The sequence below is a fragment of the Entelurus aequoreus genome, linkage group LG20 (genome assembly GCF_033978785.1).
Source record: "Entelurus aequoreus isolate RoL-2023_Sb linkage group LG20, RoL_Eaeq_v1.1, whole genome shotgun sequence".
NCBI lineage: Eukaryota > Metazoa > Chordata > Actinopteri > Syngnathiformes > Syngnathidae > Entelurus > Entelurus aequoreus.
Window position 1 is genome coordinate 30,192,453 of NC_084750.1, and position 22,947 is coordinate 30,215,399.

Here is a 22,947-nt window from a genome sequence, read left to right on the forward strand (position 1 = left end):
GGGAGGACTCTTGCATGCAGAATGGTGGGTCACATTCCTCTTTAACTCTAAAATGGCCGATTTGAACTTTGAATGCTCTTACAACACAGACAGCGACTGAGAACCCCCCCCCCCAAAATGAGTAATTTAAGTATTTTTTATTTTTGTCATGCAGCCTTCTTTTGGACACATTGTCATTTCGCGGCCCCTGCAGTACCTTGTGAAAAGCCCTCTGTTGTAGATCAGTGTTTCTTAATCATAGGCCCTGGAGGGACGCCAAAAAAAACTGTTTCTCGACTGTGGTTCCTATGGGACGTTGTAATACACTTGTCCACCACTTGTGGCAGTAATGACAATATCCAACATACAGAAGAAGTCATAAAAGTTTCTTGAGCACACAAATTATGACCAAAGTAGTGAAGCTGTATTTTCATTTGGATTTTATCTTTTTTTTTTACAGTTTAGTTAAAAAATATATTTATTATTAATGTAATCTTAGACTATAGGTTTATATTAAATAAATACTCATTTTTGGGACTAAAACATTTTTTCAGATCATTTGACTAGCTTATAAACTAAGTAGGTTACATATGATAATTGAATACTATCAAAATCAAGAGTAAAATTACTAATTAAATATTACTATATGAGTGGGCCCCCTCTGCAGTGTAAAAGTTAGGCCCCGAGTTTAAAAAGGTTATGAACCCCTGATGTAGAAAAACAATAATTATACGACCCCTTTAAAGACTTATACATGTGTGGGGGAAAAAACAATCAACCGAAAATGTCAAGGCCCCCTGCAGTACCTGTTGTACCCCCAGACCCCCTGTTGATTTCTGTTGTAGGTAACAAAGCATGTATTAATATTTTTGTTTTTGATATTTTTGGCGTGGCCCTTTTACTTCTGCGTGATGTTCTATTATTGTCATTGTTATTATATTTGTATTTAAAAAATAATTAATAATGAGCTGCAGTCCACAAATGGCCCCCATATTATTTAGTCTGAACACAATAAAAATAATAATGTATGATTATTAAAATTTACTGTCGAGTTTTATTTAGACCAGGGGTGTCAAACTCATTTTAGCTCAGGGGCCGCATGAAGGGAAATCATGGCAATAAAACTAAAAAATAAAGACAAATTCAGATTGTTTTCTTTGTCTTACTTTGGCCAAAAATACAACGAACACATACTGAAAATATTACAATAAAAATATAGAAAAAGATACCTGCCGCGGTAAAGTTTAGATGCATGAAGGAAAGAAGTGAATGAATATTTAAAACTGAATTAATTGACATATGCATAAAATTGTGTTTTCTTTTGTATTCTTTTTTTAATTTATGACAACCTTTTTCCAAAACACAATATAGAATGTGAGATGTAACAGGATAATGCATACATTTATCCTTTGTTTTCAAAACGGTTGCAAAAAAAGTGGGACCCCAAAAATGTACTGTGGGACACCGCTTTTATGACTTGATGGGGTCCCTGGGACCCCATTTTGAAAATTCCTAGCGCCAACACTGATGGAGTATTGGTGCGTGCAAAACAGCAGCAGGCGTCTGTGGCCTGCGGGACGGTTTTAGTACCAATTAAAAAATCATCCCGGATAATTGATCTGGCCCTTGGGCCTTGACTTTGACACCCCTGATTTAGAACAATCTGGCCCACCACATAATTTTTAATGAATCAATCAATTCATTTGCCTTGTTGTCTTACTCAATGTATTTAACTTTCTATTTTGACAGAAAAAAAAAAAAATGTACTGCAATACATTTCACATCTTTTAAACTTGATCTACTATTACATTCCATACATTTTGTTTTGTCAAAATAAGTACTTAAATATCGTCTTGACTCATGGTTTTTAAGCAAGTTACCCATCTAATTGTGCACTGTTAAAAATCGATTTTGTACAGTAGAAAAAAAAAATGGTAGTTCAGTTGCCAAAATTTTACCATGGGTAAAAACAAAATTCTGCTACTATTTTACCACTTTCTATTTATATGCATGTAAAATTGTTTACCTTCTACAGAAACATTTTGGCAAATGAGCTGTTAGGTTTTTTTTTACTGCAAAATCTACATGGTTTTTTTTTACAGTGTACTAGGGTTGTACGGTATACCGGTATTAGTATAGTACGCAATACTAGTGAATCATGTTCGGTACTATACCGCCTCTGAAAAGTACCGGTCCCCCCGTCGTCGTCACGTCGTGTCATTGCTGGTTTACGAGCAGACGAGCATGTTCGGCAGTGCACAATCACAGAGTACTTACAAGCAGACACTGTGTGTAGACAGAAAAGGGAGAACGGACGCATTGTGGCTTTTAATGCCTCACAATCAAACACTTTTATGTTAAAATACTGAACAGATGTTTACCTTATCCCAATAAACATCTGTTCAGTATTTTAACATAAAAGTGTTTGATTGTGAGGCATTAAAAGCCACAAAATGCAACAGGTCCATCAGACCAACAAACGCTGGCTGAGTAACAACAATATGAACGTTGCACGGAAAATGTCTCTGCCAGTTTCTGCATCCCACAGGGATTCTTCTTTTGTGTTTCTGCACCTGCGGTTCCCACACAAGGTTGCAACATTGTTTGTCAACACTGTCTGCTCTCATTTTCTCGCACATTTGACCCTCTGATGTTCTGTGTACCTACACTTTGTCCTCCTCTTGTCTAGGCCTGCTGTGTGTGTGTGTGTGTGTGTGTGTGTGTGTGTGTGTGTGTGTGTGTGTGTGTGTGTGTGTGTGTGTGTGTGTGTGTGTGTGTGTGTGTGTGTGTGGTACACAGAACATCAATTTCCACACTTCTATTAGCCCCGGGTCCAGTGGACCAGGACATCTTATATGTAATAGAAATGTGTAGGGGGGTGTATGGTGTGTGGTCATTAAATATGTATTCGGATTTATGTTCTTCACAGAAAATGAGCCAAAGTCAGTGAGTCTCCGTTTGAAAAATTAATTAATTGTATAATTTTTCTTTTAATAAAAAATGTAAACGGGTCCCACATACCCGAACACCACACAAGGGTTAAAAACTAACGATAAAGGTGAAGTTATAACACTGAAGCGCCCTCAGGAAGAGGTGCTTTAAGACATGGCTAGCTAGCGGCTAAAGTTTGTTTACATGTACAACTTTCTCTGACTTTCGAGGACGTGTTTTATGCCACTTCTTTTTCTGTCTCATTTTGTCCGACCAAACTTTTAACGTTGTGCATGAATGCACAAAGGTGAGTTTTGTTGATGTTATTGACTTGTGTGGAGTGCTAATCAGACATTTTTGGTCACTGCATGACTGCAAGCTAATTGATGCTAACATATTATTTAGGCTCGTTATATGTACTTATTGCATCATTATGCCTCATTTGTAGGTATATTTGAGCTCATTTAGTTTCCTTTAAGTCCTCTTAATTCAATTTATATTTCATGACACACTATCTGCATATAGTATGGCTTTTAATTTTTTGCGGCTCCAGACAGATTTGTTTTTGTATTGATTGATTGATTGATTGATTGAGACTTTTATTAGTAGGTTGCACAGTGAAGTACATATTCCGTACAATTGACCACTAAATGGTAACACCCGAATACGTTTTTCAACTTCTTTAAGTTGGGGTCCACTTAAATTGATTCATGATACAGATATATACTATCAGATATATACTATCATCATAATACAGTCATCACACAAGATAATCACATTGAATTATTTACATTATTTACAATCAGGGGTGTGGGGGGGGGGGGGGTAGGATATGGACAGCAAGTAGTGGACATACACTACCGTTCAAAAGTTTGGGGTCACATTGAAATGTCCTTATTTTTGAAGGAAAAGCACTGTACTTTTCAATGAAGATAACTTTAAACTAGTATTAACTTTAAAGAAATACACTCTATACATTGCTAATGTGGTAAATGACTATTCAAGCTGCAAATGTCTGGTTTTTGGTGCAATCTCTACATAGGTGTATAGAGGCCCATTTCCAGCAACTATCACTCCAGTGTTCTAATGGTACAATGTGTTTGCTCATTGGCTCAGAAGGCTAATTGATGATTAGAAAACCCTTGTGCAATCAAGTTCACACATCTGAAAACATTTTAGCTCGTTACAGAAGCTACAAAACTGACCTTCCTTTGAGCAGATTGAGTTTCTGGAGCATCACATTTGTGGGGTCAATTAAACGCTCAAAATGGCCAGAAAAAGAGAACTTTCATCTGAAACTCGACAGTCTATTCTTGTTCTTAGAAATGAAGGCTATTCCACAAAATTGTTTGGGTGACCCCAAACTTTTGAACGGTAGTGTAGAGAGAGAGAGAGAGAGAGAGAGAGAGAGAGAGAGAAGAGATCAGAAGGCATAAGAAAAAGTATCTGCATTTGATTGTTTACATTTGATTATTAGCAATCCGGGGAGGGTGTTAGTTTAGGGTTGTAGCTGCCTGGAGGTGAACTTTTATTGCGGTTTTGAAGGAGGATAGAGATGCCCTTTCTTTTATACCTGTTGGGAGCACATTCCACATTAATGTGGCATAAAAAGAGAATGAGTTAAGACCTTTGTTAGTTCGGAATCTGGGTTTAACGTGGTTAGTGGAGCTCCCCCTGGTGTTGTGTTTATGGCGGTCATTTACGTTAAGGAAGTAGTTTGACATATACTTCGGTATCAGGGAGGTGTAGTGGATTTTATAGACTAGGCTCAGTGCAAGTTGTTTAACTCTGTCCTCCACCTTGAGCCAGCCCACTTTGGAGAAGTGGGTAGGAGTGAGGTGGGATCTGGGGTGGAGGTCTAGAAGTAACCTGACTAGCTTGTTCTGGGATGTTTGGAGTTTAGATTTGAGGGTTTTGGAGGTGCTAGGGTACCAGGAGGTGCATGCGTAATCGAAAAAGGGTTGAACGAGAGTTCCCGCCAGAATCCTCATGGTGCTTTTGTTGACCAGAGAGGAGATTCTGTAGAGAAATCTTGTTCGTTGGTTAACCTTTTTGATTACCTTGGTTGCCATTTTATCACAGGAAAGGTTAGCCTCTAGAATGGAACCTAGGTAGGTGACCTCATCTTTCCTGGTGATAACAATGTCACCCACTTTTATAGTGAAGTCATTGACTTTCTTAAGGTTGATGTGGGACCCAAACAGGATGGATTCAGTTTTACCCAAGTGTATGGATAGCTTGTTGTCAGCGAGCCAGGTGCAAATTCTACAGAGCTGAGAATTTTCTCCACCTGTGACTTGTCCTTGTCGGATACCAGCAGGGCAGAGTCATCCGCAAACAAAAACAATTCACAATCGCATGCCGATGACAAGTCGTTTATGTATATTAGGAACAGTAAAGGCCCTAATATACTGCCTTGGGGGACTCCACAGCTCACCGAGAGGGGGGGGGGGGGACACGGTGCCGTTTACCTCTACCACCTGCTCCCTCTCCTCCAAGTAAGATTGCATCCAGCTCCATGAGGTTTTGTTAAATCCGATTGCTCTGAGCTTATCCAACAGTATAGCGTGGTTAACGGTGTCAAAGGCCTTCTGAAGGTCCAGCATGACCATGCCGCAGTATTTGCCCGCGTCCACCTCATGTTTGATGTGGTCGGTCAGATAGAGAAGGCATGTGTCAGTGGAGTGGTTAGTTCTGAAGCCGGATTGGAATTTGTACATGAGTTTATTAGTGGCAAGGTAACTATCGACCTGTTGATAAACTATTTTCTCCATTACTTTCGAAATGGAACTGAGAATAGAAAGGTAGTTGCCAGGTTCCAATTTACTTCCTTTTTTAAAGAGGGGAGTTACTCTTGCTATCTTAAAATCTTTTGGTACTTGGCCTTGTGTAATTGATAGGTTTATTATGTGCGTGATGATCGGGGCAATGATGGAGGCAGAGTCCCTGAGGAATCTGGAGGGAATATTATCAAGGCCGGTGGCCTTGTTTGGGTGGAGCGCGCTCAATTTTTTAAACACCTCATCAGCTGTGACCATTTCTAATTTGAAATCATCGTTGGATACTCCTAGCTTTCTGTAGAAGGCTTTAATGTGTTCTACACCAAAGCGACCAATATGTGGTCCAATATGGCTCTTTCAACATTTTGGGTTGCCGACCCCTGTCTCTCTAAACTTAGGAGAGACTTTCTCACTCACTAGCATGGGAAAGTGTGTCAAAACTTTTGACTGGTATGTAAAAAAAAATGGAAAAAGTCCGTCATTGCTGACATGTTGGAATAATAACATACAGTAGTTGTAACTTATGTTTAGTGTCGGGGTGGACATTTTTCAAGCAGAGATCATATTCAAACTTTTTTTTTTTTTTTTTTAACCCGCCCACCAGTTTTTTTTTGCTTCATTTCCCTCCCATCTTTTTTTTTCTTCTTCTGGGCGTTGCCTCCAGACTATAAAAAGTAGAATAAACTTGCAGTGAACTTCTGCTTCATCACGTCCTGCACGCTTCTTCACATCCTGGTGAGTTACTTCTTTGTTACTTCACGCCTTTTGTCACGCTACTATGATGACTTGTGAGCGCTTAAGTAAGTAAGTTACGTGTAGAGGCTTACACGTCAGCTTTGTTTGGGATATTCGACGTTTATTCGGACTTTTAAGCGGTTTTTTTTGCAAATGGGTGGGTGCAGCCTTTCGTCACTGGGTGGTCTGAGTGGCGCAAACACGACGACTTGTGAAGAGTAGTAAATTGGCCCTTTTGTTGAAGTTGTTTTAAGACTTTTTGTCCTATTCAGCAGGAAAAGGCGGATGTGGAGCTTCTAGGGCAGCAGCCAAGTGATAAGGAACAGAACATTTGGTGTAAGAGCCAAAGAATTTGCTCCGAGTGCCAGTGGAAACACCCACGTCCTGCCTTTGGGATGCTCTGTGTGTTTAAGCAGCAGACTGATGCAAACATGAAATATCAACCCGAGTCCTCCTATTAATCATACATATATCATAGAGGTGTGTCCAAAGTGTGGCCCGGGGGCCATTTGCGGCACACAGCTCGAATTTTAATGGCCAGCAATATGTCGGGGGGGATGAAAATGTAGGTAAAAAGTTCAAAGTAGAGATGTCCGATAATGGCTTTTTTGCCGATATACGATATTTCGATATTGTCCAACTCTTAATTACCGATATCAACCGATTCCGATATATACAGTCGTGGAATGAACACATTATTATGCCTAATTTTGTTGTGATGCCCCGCTGGATGCATTAGACAATGTACCAAGGTTTTCCAAAATAAATCAACTCAAGTTATGGAAAAAAAAAAATGCCAACATGGCACTGCCATATTTATTATTGAAGTCACAAAGTGCATTCTTTTTTTTGAACATGCCTCAAAACAGCAGCTTGGAATTTGGGACATGCTCTCCCTGAGAGAGCATGAGGAGGTTGAGGGGGTAGGGGGTTGCGGGGGGTGTAAATTGTAGCGTCCCGGAAGAGTTAGTGCTGCATCAGTGAAAATGTAGGTAAAAAGTTAAAAGTAGAGATAATGGCCTTTTTGACGATATTCCGATGTTGCCCAACTCTTAATTACCGATACCGATATCAACCGATACCGATGTATACAGTCGTGGAATGAACACATTATTATGCCTAATTTTGTTGTGATGCCCCGCTGGATGCATTAAACAATGTAACAAGGTTTTTCAAAATAAATCAACTCAAGTTATAAATTAAATAAATGATAAATGGGTTATACTTGTATAGCGCTTTTCTACCTTGAAGGTACTCAAAGCGCTTTGACAGTATTTCCACATTCACCCATTCACACACACTGATGGCGGGAGCTGCCATGCAAGGCGCTAACCAGCAGCCATCAGGAGCAAGGGTGAAGTGTCTTGCCCAAGGACACAACGGACGTGACTAGGATGGTAGAAGGTGGGGATTGAACCCCAGTAACCAGCAACCCTCCGATTGCTGGCACAGCCACTCTACCAACTTCGCCACGCCGTCCCGTCCCAATGCCAACATGGCACTGCCATATTTATTATTGAAGTCACAAAGTGCATTCTTTTTTTTGAACATGCCTCAAAACAGCAGCTTGGAATTTGGGACATGCTCTCCCTGAGAGAGCTTGAGGTGGGCGGGGTTGAGGGGGTAGCGGGGGGTGTATATTGTAGCATCCCGAAAGAGTTAGTGCTGCGAGGGGTTCTGGGTATTTGTTCTGTTGTGTTACGGTGCGGATGTTCTCCCGAAAAGTGTTTGTCATTCTTGTTTGGTGTGGGTTCAAGTGTGGCGCATATTTGTAACCGTGTTAAAGTTGTTTATACGGTCACCCTCAGTGTGACCTGTTAGCTGTTGACCAAGTATGCAATGCATTCACTTGTGTGTGTGTGTGAGAATAGCCGTAGATATTATGTGATTGGCAGTGCCTTTAAGGTTTATTGGCGCTCTGTACTTATCCCTACGTCCGTGTACACAGCGGCATTTTAAAAAGTCATACATTTTACATTTTGAAACCGATACATTTGAAACCGATACCGATAATTTCCTATATTACATTTTAAAGCATTTATCGGCCGATAATACCGGACATCTCTAGTTAAAAGTTAAAGTACCAATGGTTGTCACACACACACTAGGTGGGGTGAAATTATTCTCTGCATTTGACCCATCACCCTTGATCACCCCCTGGGAGGTGAGGGGAGCAGTGAGCAGCAGCGGTGGCTGCGCCCGGGAATAATTTTGGTGATTTAACCCCCAATTCCAACCCTTGATGCTGAGTGCCAAGCAGGGAGGCAATGGGTCCCAGTTTTATAGTCTTTGTTATGACTCGGCCGGGGTTTGAACTCACGACCTACCCATCTCAGGGCGGACACTCTAACCACAAGGCCACTGAAAAGACGTAATGTAGTGAGAAAAAAATCATACAAACTTTTAAAAGTCTAAGTATACGGGGGGACTAGTGTTGTTTTGGTACCGGTACCAAAATGTATTTCGGTACTTTTCTAAATAAAGGGGACCACAAAAAATGGCATTATTGACTTTATTTTAACCAAAAAATCTTAGGGTACATTAAAAATATGTTTCTTATTGCATGTTTGTCCTTAAATAAAATAGTGAACATACTAGACAACTTGTCTTTTATTAGTAAGTAAACAAACAAAGGCTCCTAATTTAGTGTGCTGACATATGCAGCAATATATTGTATCATTTATCATTCTATTATTTTGTCAACGTTATTAAGGACAAGTGGTAGAAAATGAATTATTAATCTACTTGTTCATTTACTGTTAATATCTGCTTACTTTCTCTTTTAACATGTTCTATCTACACTTCTGTTAAAATGTAATAATCACTTATTCTTCTGTTGTTTGATACTTTACATTAGTTTTGGATGATGCCACAAATGTGGGTATCAATCCGATACAGAGTATAGTTAAAGGATCATACATTGGTCATATTCAAAGTCCTCATGTGTCCAGGGACATATTTCCTGAGTTACTAAACATACTGTAAATAAAAAAAATAAAAACGAAAAAAGATTGTGCGATGCTAAAAAATATCAATGTAATCATAGTAGTATCGACTAGATACGCTCCTGTACAGTGGATGTTAGGTGTAGATCCACCCATGGCGTTTGTTTACATTGTGACGCCGGTGAGCTTACTTTATTTGTCACCATGGAGGCGAGGATTAGTGATTTAGAAGCACCTCTTCCTGGGGGCGTTTCAGTGTTATAACTTCATCTTTATCTTTAGTTTTTAAGCCAAAATTAGTAAATTCTCCCTTTTCTGTCTACACACTGTGTCTGCTTGTAAGTACTCAGTGATTGTGCGCTGCCGAACACGCTCCTCTGCTCGTAAAACCAACAATGTGACGACGACGGGGGCGCGGGGAGTTGGAGGACCGGTACTTTTTAGAGGCGGTATGGTACCGAATATGATTAATTAGTATCGCGATACTATACAACCATACAGGGGACATTTACTACTGTTTTCTTTTGTAAAAGATACATGCTACAAACAGAATTATGTATCAAAACTTAGTGTTAACTACTAAAATGTAGGAAAAAACAGAAAAAATGCGTAATTTAGTGACAAAAAAGCTGAAAATTTGATATAAACTTCGAAAAGTGTAAGTATATGGGGGACATTTTGATATTTTTATTTTGTAAAAACAAATGCTACAGAAAAATTTTTGGAAAATTAAAAAAAAAAAAATGCTACAAACAGAATTATATATCAAAACTTAGTGTTATGTACTAAAACAGAATGTCGGGGTGAAACACATCAGTAAAAATGTGGGAAAAAAGAGCAAAAAGACATAATGTTATGAGAAAAAGGCTGAACATTTGATACAAACTTTAAAAAATCTATTAGGGACATACTGTTTTTTTTGTTTTTTTGTAAAAAAAAAATGCGACAAACAGAATTACATATCAAAACTTAGTGTTACATATTAAAGCATATTGTCGGGAATGTAAACAACAGTAGGAAAAATGAGCAAAAAGACAATGTAAACTTTAGAAAGTCGAAGTAAATGGCGCTCATGTTGATGTGTTTTTATTTAGTACAAAAGGTTACAAAGATAATTAATTATACATCAAAACTTAGCGTTGTATATTGAAACATAATGTCGGGGGGAAAAAACACCACTAAAATGTAGGAAAAAAGAGCAAAAAAACAATGTTATGAGAAAAAGGCTGAACATTTTAATACAAACTTTAAAAAGTCTAAGCACTTGGGGGACATTTTGATATATTTTGTATTTTGTACAAACATACTACAAACAGAATTATATATGAAAACTTAGTGTTGCATAGTAAAACATATTATAGGGAAAATAACATCAGTAAACATTTTGGGGAAAAAAAAGTAAAAAGACAAAGTAATGAGAAAAAAGGCTGAAATTTTGATAACAACTTTGAAAAGTATAAGTATAGGGGGAACATTTTGCTATTTTTTTTATTTTGTAAAAAAAAAAAATGCTACAAACAGAATGTCGGGGGGGAAATAACACCAGTAAAAATGTTGGAAAAAAGAGCAAAAATACACGATGTCATGAGAAAAAGTCTGAAAATGTTATGCAAACTTTGAAAAGTCTAAGTACTTGGGGGGACATTTTGATATTTTTTTATTTTGTAAAAAAAAAATGCTACAAACAGAATTATACATCAAAACTTAGTTTTATATATCAAAACATATTGTCGGGAACGTAAACAACGGTTGAAATGTAGGCAACAAGGCGTAATGTAGTGCAAACAGCTGAAAAACTGATACAAACATTGAAAAGTCTAAGTAAGTGTGGGACATTTTAAGATTGTTTTATTTTGGTTTAAAAACGCAACAAGTGTCAGCTTTATGTAATAAGTTACAAATTGTATTCTTAATAGTTATTACTATCAACATTTTAGCTTTTTGTCATTTACTTAAGGCCTAATGTAATGAGAAAAAAAAGCTGAACATTTAATACAAACTTTGAAAAGTCTAAGTAATTGGGGGATATGTTGGTATATATTTTTATTTTGTAAAAAAAAAAAAAAATTATATATCAAAACTTATATTAAAACATAATGTCGAGGGGGGAAAAACATCAGTAAAAATGTAGAAAAAAAGAGCAAAAAGACGTAATGTAATGACAAAAAAGCTGAAAATGTGATATAAACTTTGAAAAGTCAGTGTATGGGGACATTTTGATATTTTTATTTTGGTAAAAAAAAAGCTTTATGTTATAAGTGTCAAATTGTATCGTACAAATGATCGTACACTTTGTCACATGTAACCACTAAGTTTTCTCTTTAAATATATATAATGTCGCTGTTTACCTTTTTTTTTTACAATATGAAAAAATATCACAATGGCCCCCACATACTTAGAGTTGTTGTTATGTGGCCCTAGGTGGAAAATGTTGGACACCCCTGTCGTAATATAGTACCATCCATCCATCCATTTTCTACCGCTTATTCCCTTCGGGGTCGCGGGGGGCGCTGGAGCCTATCTCAGCTACAATCGGGCGGAAGGCGGCGTACACCTGGACAAGTCGCCACCTAATCGCAGGGCCAACACAGATAGACAGACAACATTCACACTCACATTCACACACTAGGGCCAATTTAGTGTTGCCAATCAACCTATCCCCAGGTGCATGTCTTTGGAGGTGGGAGGAAGCCAGAGTACCCGGAGGGAACCCACGCAGTCACGGGGAGAACATGCAAACTCCACACAGAAAGATCCCGAGGCCGGGATTAAACTCACGACTACTCAGGACCTTCGTATTGTGAGGCAGACGCACTAACCCCTCTGCCACCGTGCTGCCCGTAATGTAGTACCATGCTTCTCAATTATTTCCTGTTACACCCCTGTAGGAAAAACATTTTTTTTTGAGGTTCCTCTCTCTCTGCCGCGCCTATAAATAGTAGTATTGTCTATAAAATTGTTATAAGTACACCTCTGCATAACATTGTATCCTTATTAACATTAAAGTAAAGAAAAAACAGAAATATAGATCTACTTACTACAAATAATAACTTTATTAACATTGTTTTTTAGTTTGTAACAAAATATTTAAAATGCATCAATTTGCCTGAGAAAAATAAATGTATATATCCTTATTTAAATTATAAAAAATTGTTTTTTACTTCAGTTAAGATGATGCACTTTAAATAGTTTCTGTTGCAGACTAAAATAATTATTTATAAAAGTATTCTTTATTTTAAATATATCAATATTTTGTTCTTTTTTGTTTTTTTCATTTTTAATAAGGATACAATGTTGTGCAGAGGTGTACTTATAACAATTTTAAAGACAAATTATACTATTTAAGGTAAGAAGGGGGGCGCAAAATGTTCTTCTTCCTGGGGGCGGGGGGCATAACAAAATAATTGCGAAGCACTGCTTTATTCCATAGTGTTTCTTAGCTTCTTTATCAAACTGATGGTACTCGCAATTTCTTTTGGCCCCATGCTGGATTATTTTGTTGTTGTTTACAAGAAAAAGAGTAGAGACCATGTCATCAACGCGTGGGATTTTTGATTTGGTTTGATTTGTTACAATGTTTCGTTCTATAACTGAGATGGTGAACGAAAACCGGGGCACGTTATTGTTAGCGATTTTTGATGAGAACAAAAAAGTAAGACGTACAAAAAAACGAACGTTTGGGTCTTAAGGCTAAAAATGCTCTGGCGTCACATAGTTTGAGTACGCGTCTTAAGGCATCTTGATTCCTTTATAGTTCTTCCCCAGGGGCAGACGTGTGACTTGCAATTCAATAAATAAATGCAAGCTGTACACTGACTCCTCTAAAGTACATAGTTTATATTAAGTTTCCTAAATAGTACATCAGTTGATGATCTTTGTGTATTTTGTTTTTTTAAGCACGTCCAAACCTGCAGCCATGACTGACCTGGAGAAATGCATGGAGTCCCTCATCGCCATCTTCCATCGCTATGCCAAAGATGACGGCGACGGCAAGACGCTGAGCAAAAAAGAACTGAAAAAACTGATGGAGGCCGAGTTGCCCACCTTCCTCAAGGTTAGAAGCGTCTCTCTTTGCGCCCCGCCGTTGCCGACTCGGCGACTTGCTCGCTAAATCTGCCAACTGTCCGATTCCTCTCAGCGACTTGTTATTTCTCAAATGCTACGAGCGACAAACGTAGCCACTTTTTCGCATGTTTCGGAGACATAAAAGCACGTCCGATTGACATAGCCTTCTCGCGGCGGTCCCGGCTGCAGTCAGACCACGCCTCTTGGGTCTGCCTTGGTTTTAAAAGTCAATGTTTCTTTGCGAAAAATAAAACGCTGCTACTTCCCCAATCCCATCGTTCATGTTAGTAAGCCAATCAAAATAACGTCACAAGCCTGCCAAACTTCTGGTCAAACTTGATTTAACAAACATTCTAACACAATTGATTGAAAATTCAAGAAAACCAACTAAGAAAGCTAATTTGCAGTTCTAATCATAGTTATTAGAGGTTGGAGTCTTTGGACTCAAATCGATTCCGATTCTTGGGTAATGATTCGACTCGGACTTGAATCTCATCTTAACACGATTCTTGTAATAATATAAATACCTTTTAAAAACCAGTTACAGATTACAACAGCTCTTCTTTGCTACTGACGTACAACTTATAGACGCAGTGTTGCATGTATTTTAACATTTTTATCTACAAAAATCTCAGAATAAAAGAAAATAGAGGAACCCCAACTCCAAACCAATACAATACTTTGAAAAGAAATGTACAAAACAATTGAGAAGACATGCCAAAAATACTTATTAAAATTATTTTTAAAAAGCTACAGTATCAATAATAATAATAATCATCATAATATCAACAATAGTCGTTTATTTTTCAATGCAAAAATTGATTCTTAAAAAATATATATGCGTGTGATAATATATATATATATATATATATATCTCAGTGGCGTGAGGTTAATGTCTGGTGAGGCACGACTGCATCATCACAGTCAGGGGCCGTACTTATCAAGCTTCTTAGAATTACTCCTAAGAAGTCTGCTAAGAGTTGACTTAAGAGTAAATAAATTATTCGCTGAAAGCTGCACTTAAAAGTTAGTTATCAAGCGTCTTACTCACACTTTCAGCGAAGTGTAGGACTGAATCTTAAGTGTCACACTCAGAGCTGAATTACGACATTACTATGTGCCGTAATCGCAATTTTAGGTGACGCCATTTCTGTGTCCATAGAAATGACCAATCACGGAAGGGAATCCCTTGTCTAAGAATAAAGAAATATCTTAGAAATATTTAAGTGGACAATGGGAGTGTATATTTTGACAATAAACTACAAAATAATACAAAACAAACTAGTCCCCGCCGGCACTCACGCTACCGCTCCCTCTCTTCTCTCGCCCACACACTCACTGACGTCACTCACGTCACGGCCACACACATACGCTACTCTCATAACATTTTCTTTCCAATTCATTAATTAGGCAACTAATTTGAAACTGATGTGGGTGGCTCTATATATACTAGCCCACTGCAGCCACATGCAGAAATCAACAAGGAATCGAAAATTATTAAATCTGTGACAAAAATAATACCTGCTCTGTCTAAACCAGGGGTCACGGGCACCAGGTAGCCCGTAAGGACCAGATGAGTCGCCTGCTGGCCTGTTCTAAAAGTAGCTCAAATAGCAGCACTTACCAGTGAGCTGCCTCTATTTTTTGAATTGTATTTATTTACCAGCAAGCTGGTCTCGCTTTGCCCGACATTTTTAATTCTAAGAGAGACAAAACTCAAATAGAATTTGAAAATCCAAGAAAATATTTTAAAGACTTGGTCTTCACTTGTTTAAATAAATCCATTATTTTTTTTACTTTGCTTCTTATAACTTTCAGAAAGACAATTTTAGAGAAAAAATTCAACCTTAAAAATGATTTTAGGATTTTTAAACACATATACCTTTTTACCTTTTAAATTCCTTCCTCTTCTTTCCTGACAATTTAAATCAATGTTCAAGTAAATTTATTTTTTTTATTGTAGAGAATAATAAATACATTTTAATTTAATTCTTCATTTTAGCTTCTGTTTTTTCGACAAAGAATATTTGTGAAATATTTCTTCAAACTTATTATGATTAAAATTCAAAAAAATTATTCTGGCAAATCTAGAAAATCTGTAGAATCAAATTTGAATCTTATTTCAAAGTCTTTTGAATTTCTTTTAAAATTTTTGTTCTGGAAAATCTGGAAGAAATAATGATTTGTCTTTGTTAGAAATATAGCTTGGTCCAATTTGTTATATATTCTAACAAAGTGTAGATTGGATTTTAACCTATTTAAAACATGTCATCAAAATTCTAAAATTAATCTTAATCAGGAAAAATTACTAATGATGTTCCATAAATTCTTTTTTTAATTTTTTCAAAAAGATTCGAATTAGCTAGTTTTTCTCTTCTTTTTTCGGTTGAATTTTGAATTTTAAAGAGTCGAAATTGAAGATAAACTATGTTTCAAAATTTAATTGTCATTTTTTTCGTGTTTTCTCCTCTTTTAAACCTTTCAATTAAGTGTAAATATCATTAATTATTAATAATAACATAGAGTTAAAGGTAAATTGAGCAAATTGGCTATTTCTAGCAATTTATTTAAGTGTGTATCAAACTGGTAGCCCTTCGCATTAATCAGTACCCAAGAAGTAGCTCTTGGTTTCAAAAAGGTTGGTGACCCCTGGTCTAAACGATACCGTTTGATCAGCTGCTCGTCATCAAACAAATCCAGGACATCCTTAAGTTCGCGCACGTCTCTCTCGCCTCAGTGCCATCCCCTGCTGGCAACTCCTAACCACTTAAGACACCTCTGAAGGTCTCTTAAATATCGTGGAGAGTAGGAGTGATTCTTAGACTTAAGAAAGTTGATAAAAAGCTTTTATTCTTAAGTTTGAGAGTAGGACTAAATTTTGCAAATTCTCAGGACTTAAGTGTAAAATGGCACTCTAAGACGCTTGATAAATACGGCCCCAGATTTACAAACATATGAACCTGCAGTGCAGGTGTACTAATGTTGTGTCCCTGCGGTCGTTCGCGGCTCCTGCAGCGCGAGCATTGTTGTTTTTGCGCTTTTTGGCTTCTTGTTAAGTGACTTTTTTTGGGTGGATTCGGTCTTGCACGTGGAGGGTTTGGGTGTGGGCTTTGGTTGGTGTGGCCGCGGTGCTCCCATCGGGGGGGGGTGTATTCTGCGGCGGAGGTGCTTGGCACCAGGAGGCGGGGTTATGATACGAGCCTCACACAGTGTGTCTCCGCAGCAGATTTATGATCGCTCAGCACTAAAAATACGTTACACACATACAGTTGTTGACAAAATACACTGTACATTATATACCTCAGCTAACTAAACTATGGAAATGTATAATATAATTCATATAGCAATACGGTCTCACTGCACAGCAGGCCAGCAGTTAGCCGAGTCATTGCGCAATCCATGGTGAGGCACAACGCAGTGACGTGCCTCAACTGGCTGCTGATATATATATATATATATATATATATATATATATATATATATATATATATATATATATATATATATTAGGGCTGCAACTAACTATTAATTTGATAATCGATTATAACCTGTCGATTATTACTTCGATTAATCAATTAATAATCGGATAAAAGAGACAAACTACATTTCTATCCTTTCCAGTATTTTATTGAAAAAAAACAGCAAACTGGCACCATACTTATTTTGATTATTGTTTCTTAGCTGTTTGTACATGTTGCAGTTTATAAAGGTTTATAAAAAAATATATATATATATATATTTTTTAAATAAAAAAAATAAATTGCCTCTGCGCATAGCATAGATCCAACGAATCGATGACTAAATTAATCGCCAACTAGTTTTATAATCGATTTTAATCGATTAGTTGTTGCAGCCCTTATATATATATATATATATATATATATATATATATATATTAGGTCAGGAAAAAACACAGGGGCTATTTCATCCCTACAAGCCTGTTTCGCAGGTTTCCCTGCTGAAATCCCCTAAAGAGCAGATATATATATATATATACTGTATACATTTATGCATACATATACTGTATACGTGCACACAAACACACATATATGTATAGCCCAGACAAAAGAAATAATAGCAAAAGGAGGTAAACAGCAAATGGAAACAAAAATAAGAGCGCTGGACAGGAAATAAAACAAAATACCAGAAACTAATCATGACATTAGAGGTGTGTGAATACTCATTGTGATACAACTGATCTCTCTTGCTGCGTCTTCTTATTCTCTGGCATACCAGGTGAGTTAAGAAGCAGCGTTACGACGCCATCTACTGTACGGTGTTTTAATGACAAGCTAGGCAGTCCCATTATAATGTGTTAATGAGCGAGGGCGAACCGGTAGCACTCCATCTACTTGGTATTCAGTTTGAATCGTCACATTTGTATAATTGTTAAAAAATATTCAATTTAAAACGTTTGGTTTTTGTAGTTGCATTAATTGATATGGGAACGTTTCTTTCTGCAGACTCAGAAGAACCCCAAAACGGTGGACTGCATCTTGCAGGACCTGGACCACAACAAGGACGAGAAGTTGGACTTTGAAGAGTTTCTCCCTCTGGTTGCTGGGATCTCTTTGGCCTGCGAGAAGTGCTATGTGCTGCACCAGAAGAAGGGCAAACAATGAAGAGTGTGTTGTGCATGTATAAACAAACCTTTGACAAGATGTCTCCTTCTGTCTGTCTCTTTCTTTCCATGGTGGATTTTTAGCTGCCACATTTCCTCAACACAGGCTTTCTTTTTAGTTCAGCATGAAGGATAAAGAACAACATGGGTCCTCCTTCAATGCTTTAGTTGTTTATACAAGTACGAAGGAATGTGGCACCAACTGGTACGTAAGGAGAGTTCATTTCTACAATATATATATATATATATATATATATATATATATATATATATATATATATATATATATATATATATATATATATATATATATATATATATATATATACATACTGTTATATGCATATGTGTATATCTGTATACACACACATATATATAAATATTCATATCACAATATATTATTTGCTATGTAAATAATAATATCATTAAAAAAATTACTGCAAAGGCAGCTATAAATGCTGATACAGCATCACATATATAATCAGACAAAAACAGCCATACTTAAAAACAAGCCCAACATATTTTAAAATTAGACAACTTTACTTATTTCAAACAACAACAAAACATTTGCCCAACGGAGGTTAAAATGTGCTTGGCTAGAATTTTTAAAAGTCGAATATTTTTTCTTGTGAATATAATGATTTCTCAAATAAGAAATCAGGTGTAAGTTTCAGCAAGTTGTTTTTATCACATAGCTAGATTTAAGTCAATTATCCTCATTACAAGGTATGTTTATATTAAGCCAAAGGAGGTGTGGCCATTTTTCCACCAGGGAGTGGTCTTGGTGAAAAATAAATACTTGCAATGAACTTAGAATATTGAAGAACCCCTAGTTTGACCCCTCACAAGTTACTTAAGGCCAAATTAAGCATTTTCGAAAATCGGTTAATGGTACCCGACTTTGTGCAGTTTTTTACGAACTTTCCCCCTGGAGTTGAATTTCAACTTTTTAGGACATGTTACTAGACACCTATATAAACACATTGGTGAAGAGATTTCTTGGTAACGATTTAGTTCCCAGATTTGCCAAATATCCCATAAAATGACCTTACTATTAAGCCAAAATGTTCTTCTTAGTCATAAAATCGATAGATTTAAACAAAAAATAATATTACATACTTTAGATTAAGGATTATTCTTATCTATTGATTTAAAAAATCTACGCTCTTAAACTTGCGGCCCGAGTTATTCATTTGTGAGGTTTTCCTTAAAATAGATATTGCAGACACATTTTGTCTATATGAGTCTATTCTTGAATTTATACATTTACTTAACAAGTTGTTTTCTTAATTTAAGACATATAGTCTTAATATGTTGAAGAATATTCAAAACCAGATTAAGAAAATACATTTAAACAAAACATTTACAGCAAAAAAAATCTTATTTTCTTTCCTTTTTAAAAATAAAAGTCTGATTAAATGTATTTTAAATTTTATATATATATATATATATATATATATATATATATATATATATATATATATATATATATATATATATATATATATATATATATATATATATATATATATATATATATATATATTTTGTATTTATTCTTTTAAAATGTATTAATAAGAATGAGCTAGACATACTGTCTTAAAGGCCTACTGAAATTAATTTTTTTTAATTTAAACGGGGATAGCAGATCTATTCTATGTGTCATACTTGATAATTTCGCGATATTGCCATATTTTTGCTGAAAGGATTTAGTATAGAACAACGACGATAAAGATCGCACCTTTTGGTATCTGTTAAAAAAGGCTTGCCCCTACCCGAAGTAGCGTGACGTAGTCCATTGAACATATACGCAAAGTTCCCTATTGTTTACAATGATGGCCGCATGAAGTGAGAGAGATTCGGACCGAGAAAGCGACAATTTCCCCATTAATTTGAGCGAGGATGAAAGATTTGTGGATGAGTAAAGTGCAAGTGAAGGACTAGTGGGGAGTTGAAGCTATTCAGATAGGGAAGATGCTGTGAGAGCCGGGGGTGACCTGATATTCAGCTGGGAATGACTACAACAGTAAATAAACACAAGACATATATATACTCTATTAGCCACAACACAACCAGGCTTATATTTAATATGCCACAAATTAATCCTGCATAAAAACACCTACGTCTTTGTTATGCTAACTCCTACCTCCTATGCTAGCTCCTAGCTCCGTAGAACACGCCAATACAATTCAAACACCTGATCAACACACACAATCACTCAGCCCAAAAGACCGTTCACCTAACCCAAGGTTCATAAAGCTTATATATTTAAAAAAAGTTACGTACATACGCAAAAAAAAAGTTGCGCACATACGGTCAAGCGATCAAATGTTTAGAAGCCAAAGCTGCATACTCACGGTAGCACGTCTGCGTCTTTGTCATCCAAATCAAAGTAATCCTGGTAAGAGTCTGTGTTGTCCCAGTTCTCTACAGGCGTCTGTGTATCGAAGTCAAAAGTCCTCCTGGTTAGAGTCTCTGTTATCCGAGTTCTTCCATCTTGACTGCATCTTCGGGAATGTAAACAAAGACGCGCCGGCTGTGTACTGTTGTTGCTGACTTCGTTCGAAAAATACGTCCGTTTCGCACCGACAACTTTCTTCTTTGCTTGCTCAGCTTCTTTCTCCATAATGCAATGAACATAATTGCAACAGATTCACAAACACAGATGTCCAGAATACTGTGGAATTATGAAATGAAAACAGAGCTTTTTTGTATTGTATTCAATGGGGAAGGCATACCTCTGTTCCCCGGGCTACGTCACGCGCATACGTCATCCTCAGGCGTTTCGAACCGGAAGTTTAGCGGCAAATTTAAAATGTCACTTTATAAGTTAACCCGGCCGTATTGGCATGTGTTATAATGTTAAGATTTCATCATTGATATATAAACTATCAGACTGCGTGGTCGGTAGTAGTGGGTTTCAGTAGGCCTTTAACATTATTAATTATTTTGACCCCTTTGAAAATGGCTCAATATTATATCTTTTCTTTGTCATAAAAAAATAAGCGACGGTTGCTTAAATGAAATAAAACTACTAATTACTTTCTTAAAATGTTGTTTTTGCAGTCTATAATGTTTTGCAGACAAAAACATATGATGCCAGTGTATCAATAATAGTTAAATATTTAAATAATATTCCTACTGTCAGAGCTGATTTAAATAATTTAGGTTTTTTTCCACCTAAAGTCCTCCTGTTTCCAAAGACTTATTTCCTGACTGGTAAACAATAACAAAATGAAAAAAAATGATTTTGTGATATAATCACTGTCGTATCAATCATTGGCGCGGCTAACCATTTCCTTTTTTTTTTTAAATTACACTAAACGATGAATCGGACTATCAAAATATAATTTAAAGCATTTTCTTTTTTGATTTAATTGATTAATCGTTATCGCCGTAAAATCGACCATAGACCGATATTATACTTGGTATAATTTCTGTTGATCTGTGTACCAATCCGTCCACCTCTGTTTACATTTAAGAGTTCTATCTTAGCGGTTAGCATAGCCTTTTGTAGTGTAGTGCAGAATGTTTAGCTATACCTCGTCCTCCATTTAAGTATTACTGACTTAGCACTGTGGAGGGACGTTAGCTACTGCTATTGATTTCTATATCGTCTATATCAGGGGTCCTTAACCTTTGCCAGGCCAAGGACCCTCAAACTGACGGAGAGACATAGTGGGGACCCCTACTTATCTATCCTGTAGAAAATTGTGGTTTTGATTAAAACTGTCCTAAATGTACCTTGTTACTGTGCAATGATCCATCCATCCATTTTCTACCGCTTATTCCCTTCGGAGTCGCGGGGGGCGCTGGAGCCTATCTCAGCTACAATCGGGCGGAAGGCGGGGTACACCCTGGACAAGTCGCCACCTCATCACAGGGCCAACACAGATAGACAGACAACATTCACACTCACATTCACACGCTAGGGCCAATTTAGTGTTGCCAATCAACCTATCCCCAGGTGCATGTCTTTGGAGGTGGGAGGAAGCCAGAGTACCCGGAGGGAACCCACGCAGTCACGGGGAGAACATGCAAACTCCACACAGAAAGATCCCGAGGCCGGGATTGAACTCACGACTACTCAGGACCTTCGTATTGTGAGGCAGACGCACTAACCCCTCTTCCACCGTGCTGCCCGTAATGTAGTACCATGCTTCTCAATTATTTCCTGTTACACCCCTGTAGGAAAAAAAAATTTTTTTGAGGTTCCTCTCTCTCTGCCGCGCCTATAAATAGTAGTATTGTCTATAAAATTGTTATAAGTACACCTCTGCATAACATTGTATCCTTATTAACATTAAAGTAAAGAAAAAACAGAAATATAGATCTACTTACTACAAATAATAACTTTATTAACATTGTTTTTTAGTTTGTAACAAAATATTTAAAATGCATCAATTTGCCTGAGAAAAATAAATGTATATATCCTTATTTAAATTATAAAAATGTTGACATACATTTTTTTTTTTTTACTTCAGTTAAGATGATGCACTTTAAATAGTTTCTGTTGCAGACTAAAATAATTATTTATAAAAGTATTCTTTATTTTAAATATATAAATATTTTGTTCTTTTTTGTTTTTTTCATTTTTAATAAGGATACAATGTTGTGCAGAGGTGTACTTATAACAATTTTAAAGACAAATTATACTATTTAAGGTAAGAAGGGGGGCGCAAAATGTTCTTCTTCCTGGGGGCGGGGGGCATAACAAAATAATTGCGAAGCACTGCTTTATTCCATAGTGTTTCTTAGCTTCTTTATCAAACTGATGGTACTCGCAATTTCTTTTGGCCCCATGCTGGATTATTTTGTTGTTGTTTACAAGAAAAAGAGTAGAGACCATGTCATCAACGCGTGGGATTTTTGATTTGGTTTGATTTGTTAC

General features: G+C 36.8%; 1 protein-coding gene across 1 annotated transcript; it reads left to right on the forward strand.

Annotated features, from left to right (window-relative positions):
• Nucleotides 1-13,281: 13,281 nt before the first annotated feature.
• On the forward strand, nucleotides 13,282-18,096 carry LOC133636187 (protein S100-A1-like). Its single transcript, XM_062029952.1, has 2 exons — nucleotides 13,282-13,424; nucleotides 17,899-18,096. The coding sequence occupies exons 1-2, from the start codon at nucleotides 13,287-13,289 to the stop codon at nucleotides 18,055-18,057; spliced, it is 297 nt and encodes a 98-aa protein (XP_061885936.1). The 5' UTR covers nucleotides 13,282-13,286; the 3' UTR covers nucleotides 18,058-18,096.
• The last annotated feature ends 4,851 nt before the right edge of the window (nucleotides 18,097-22,947 follow it).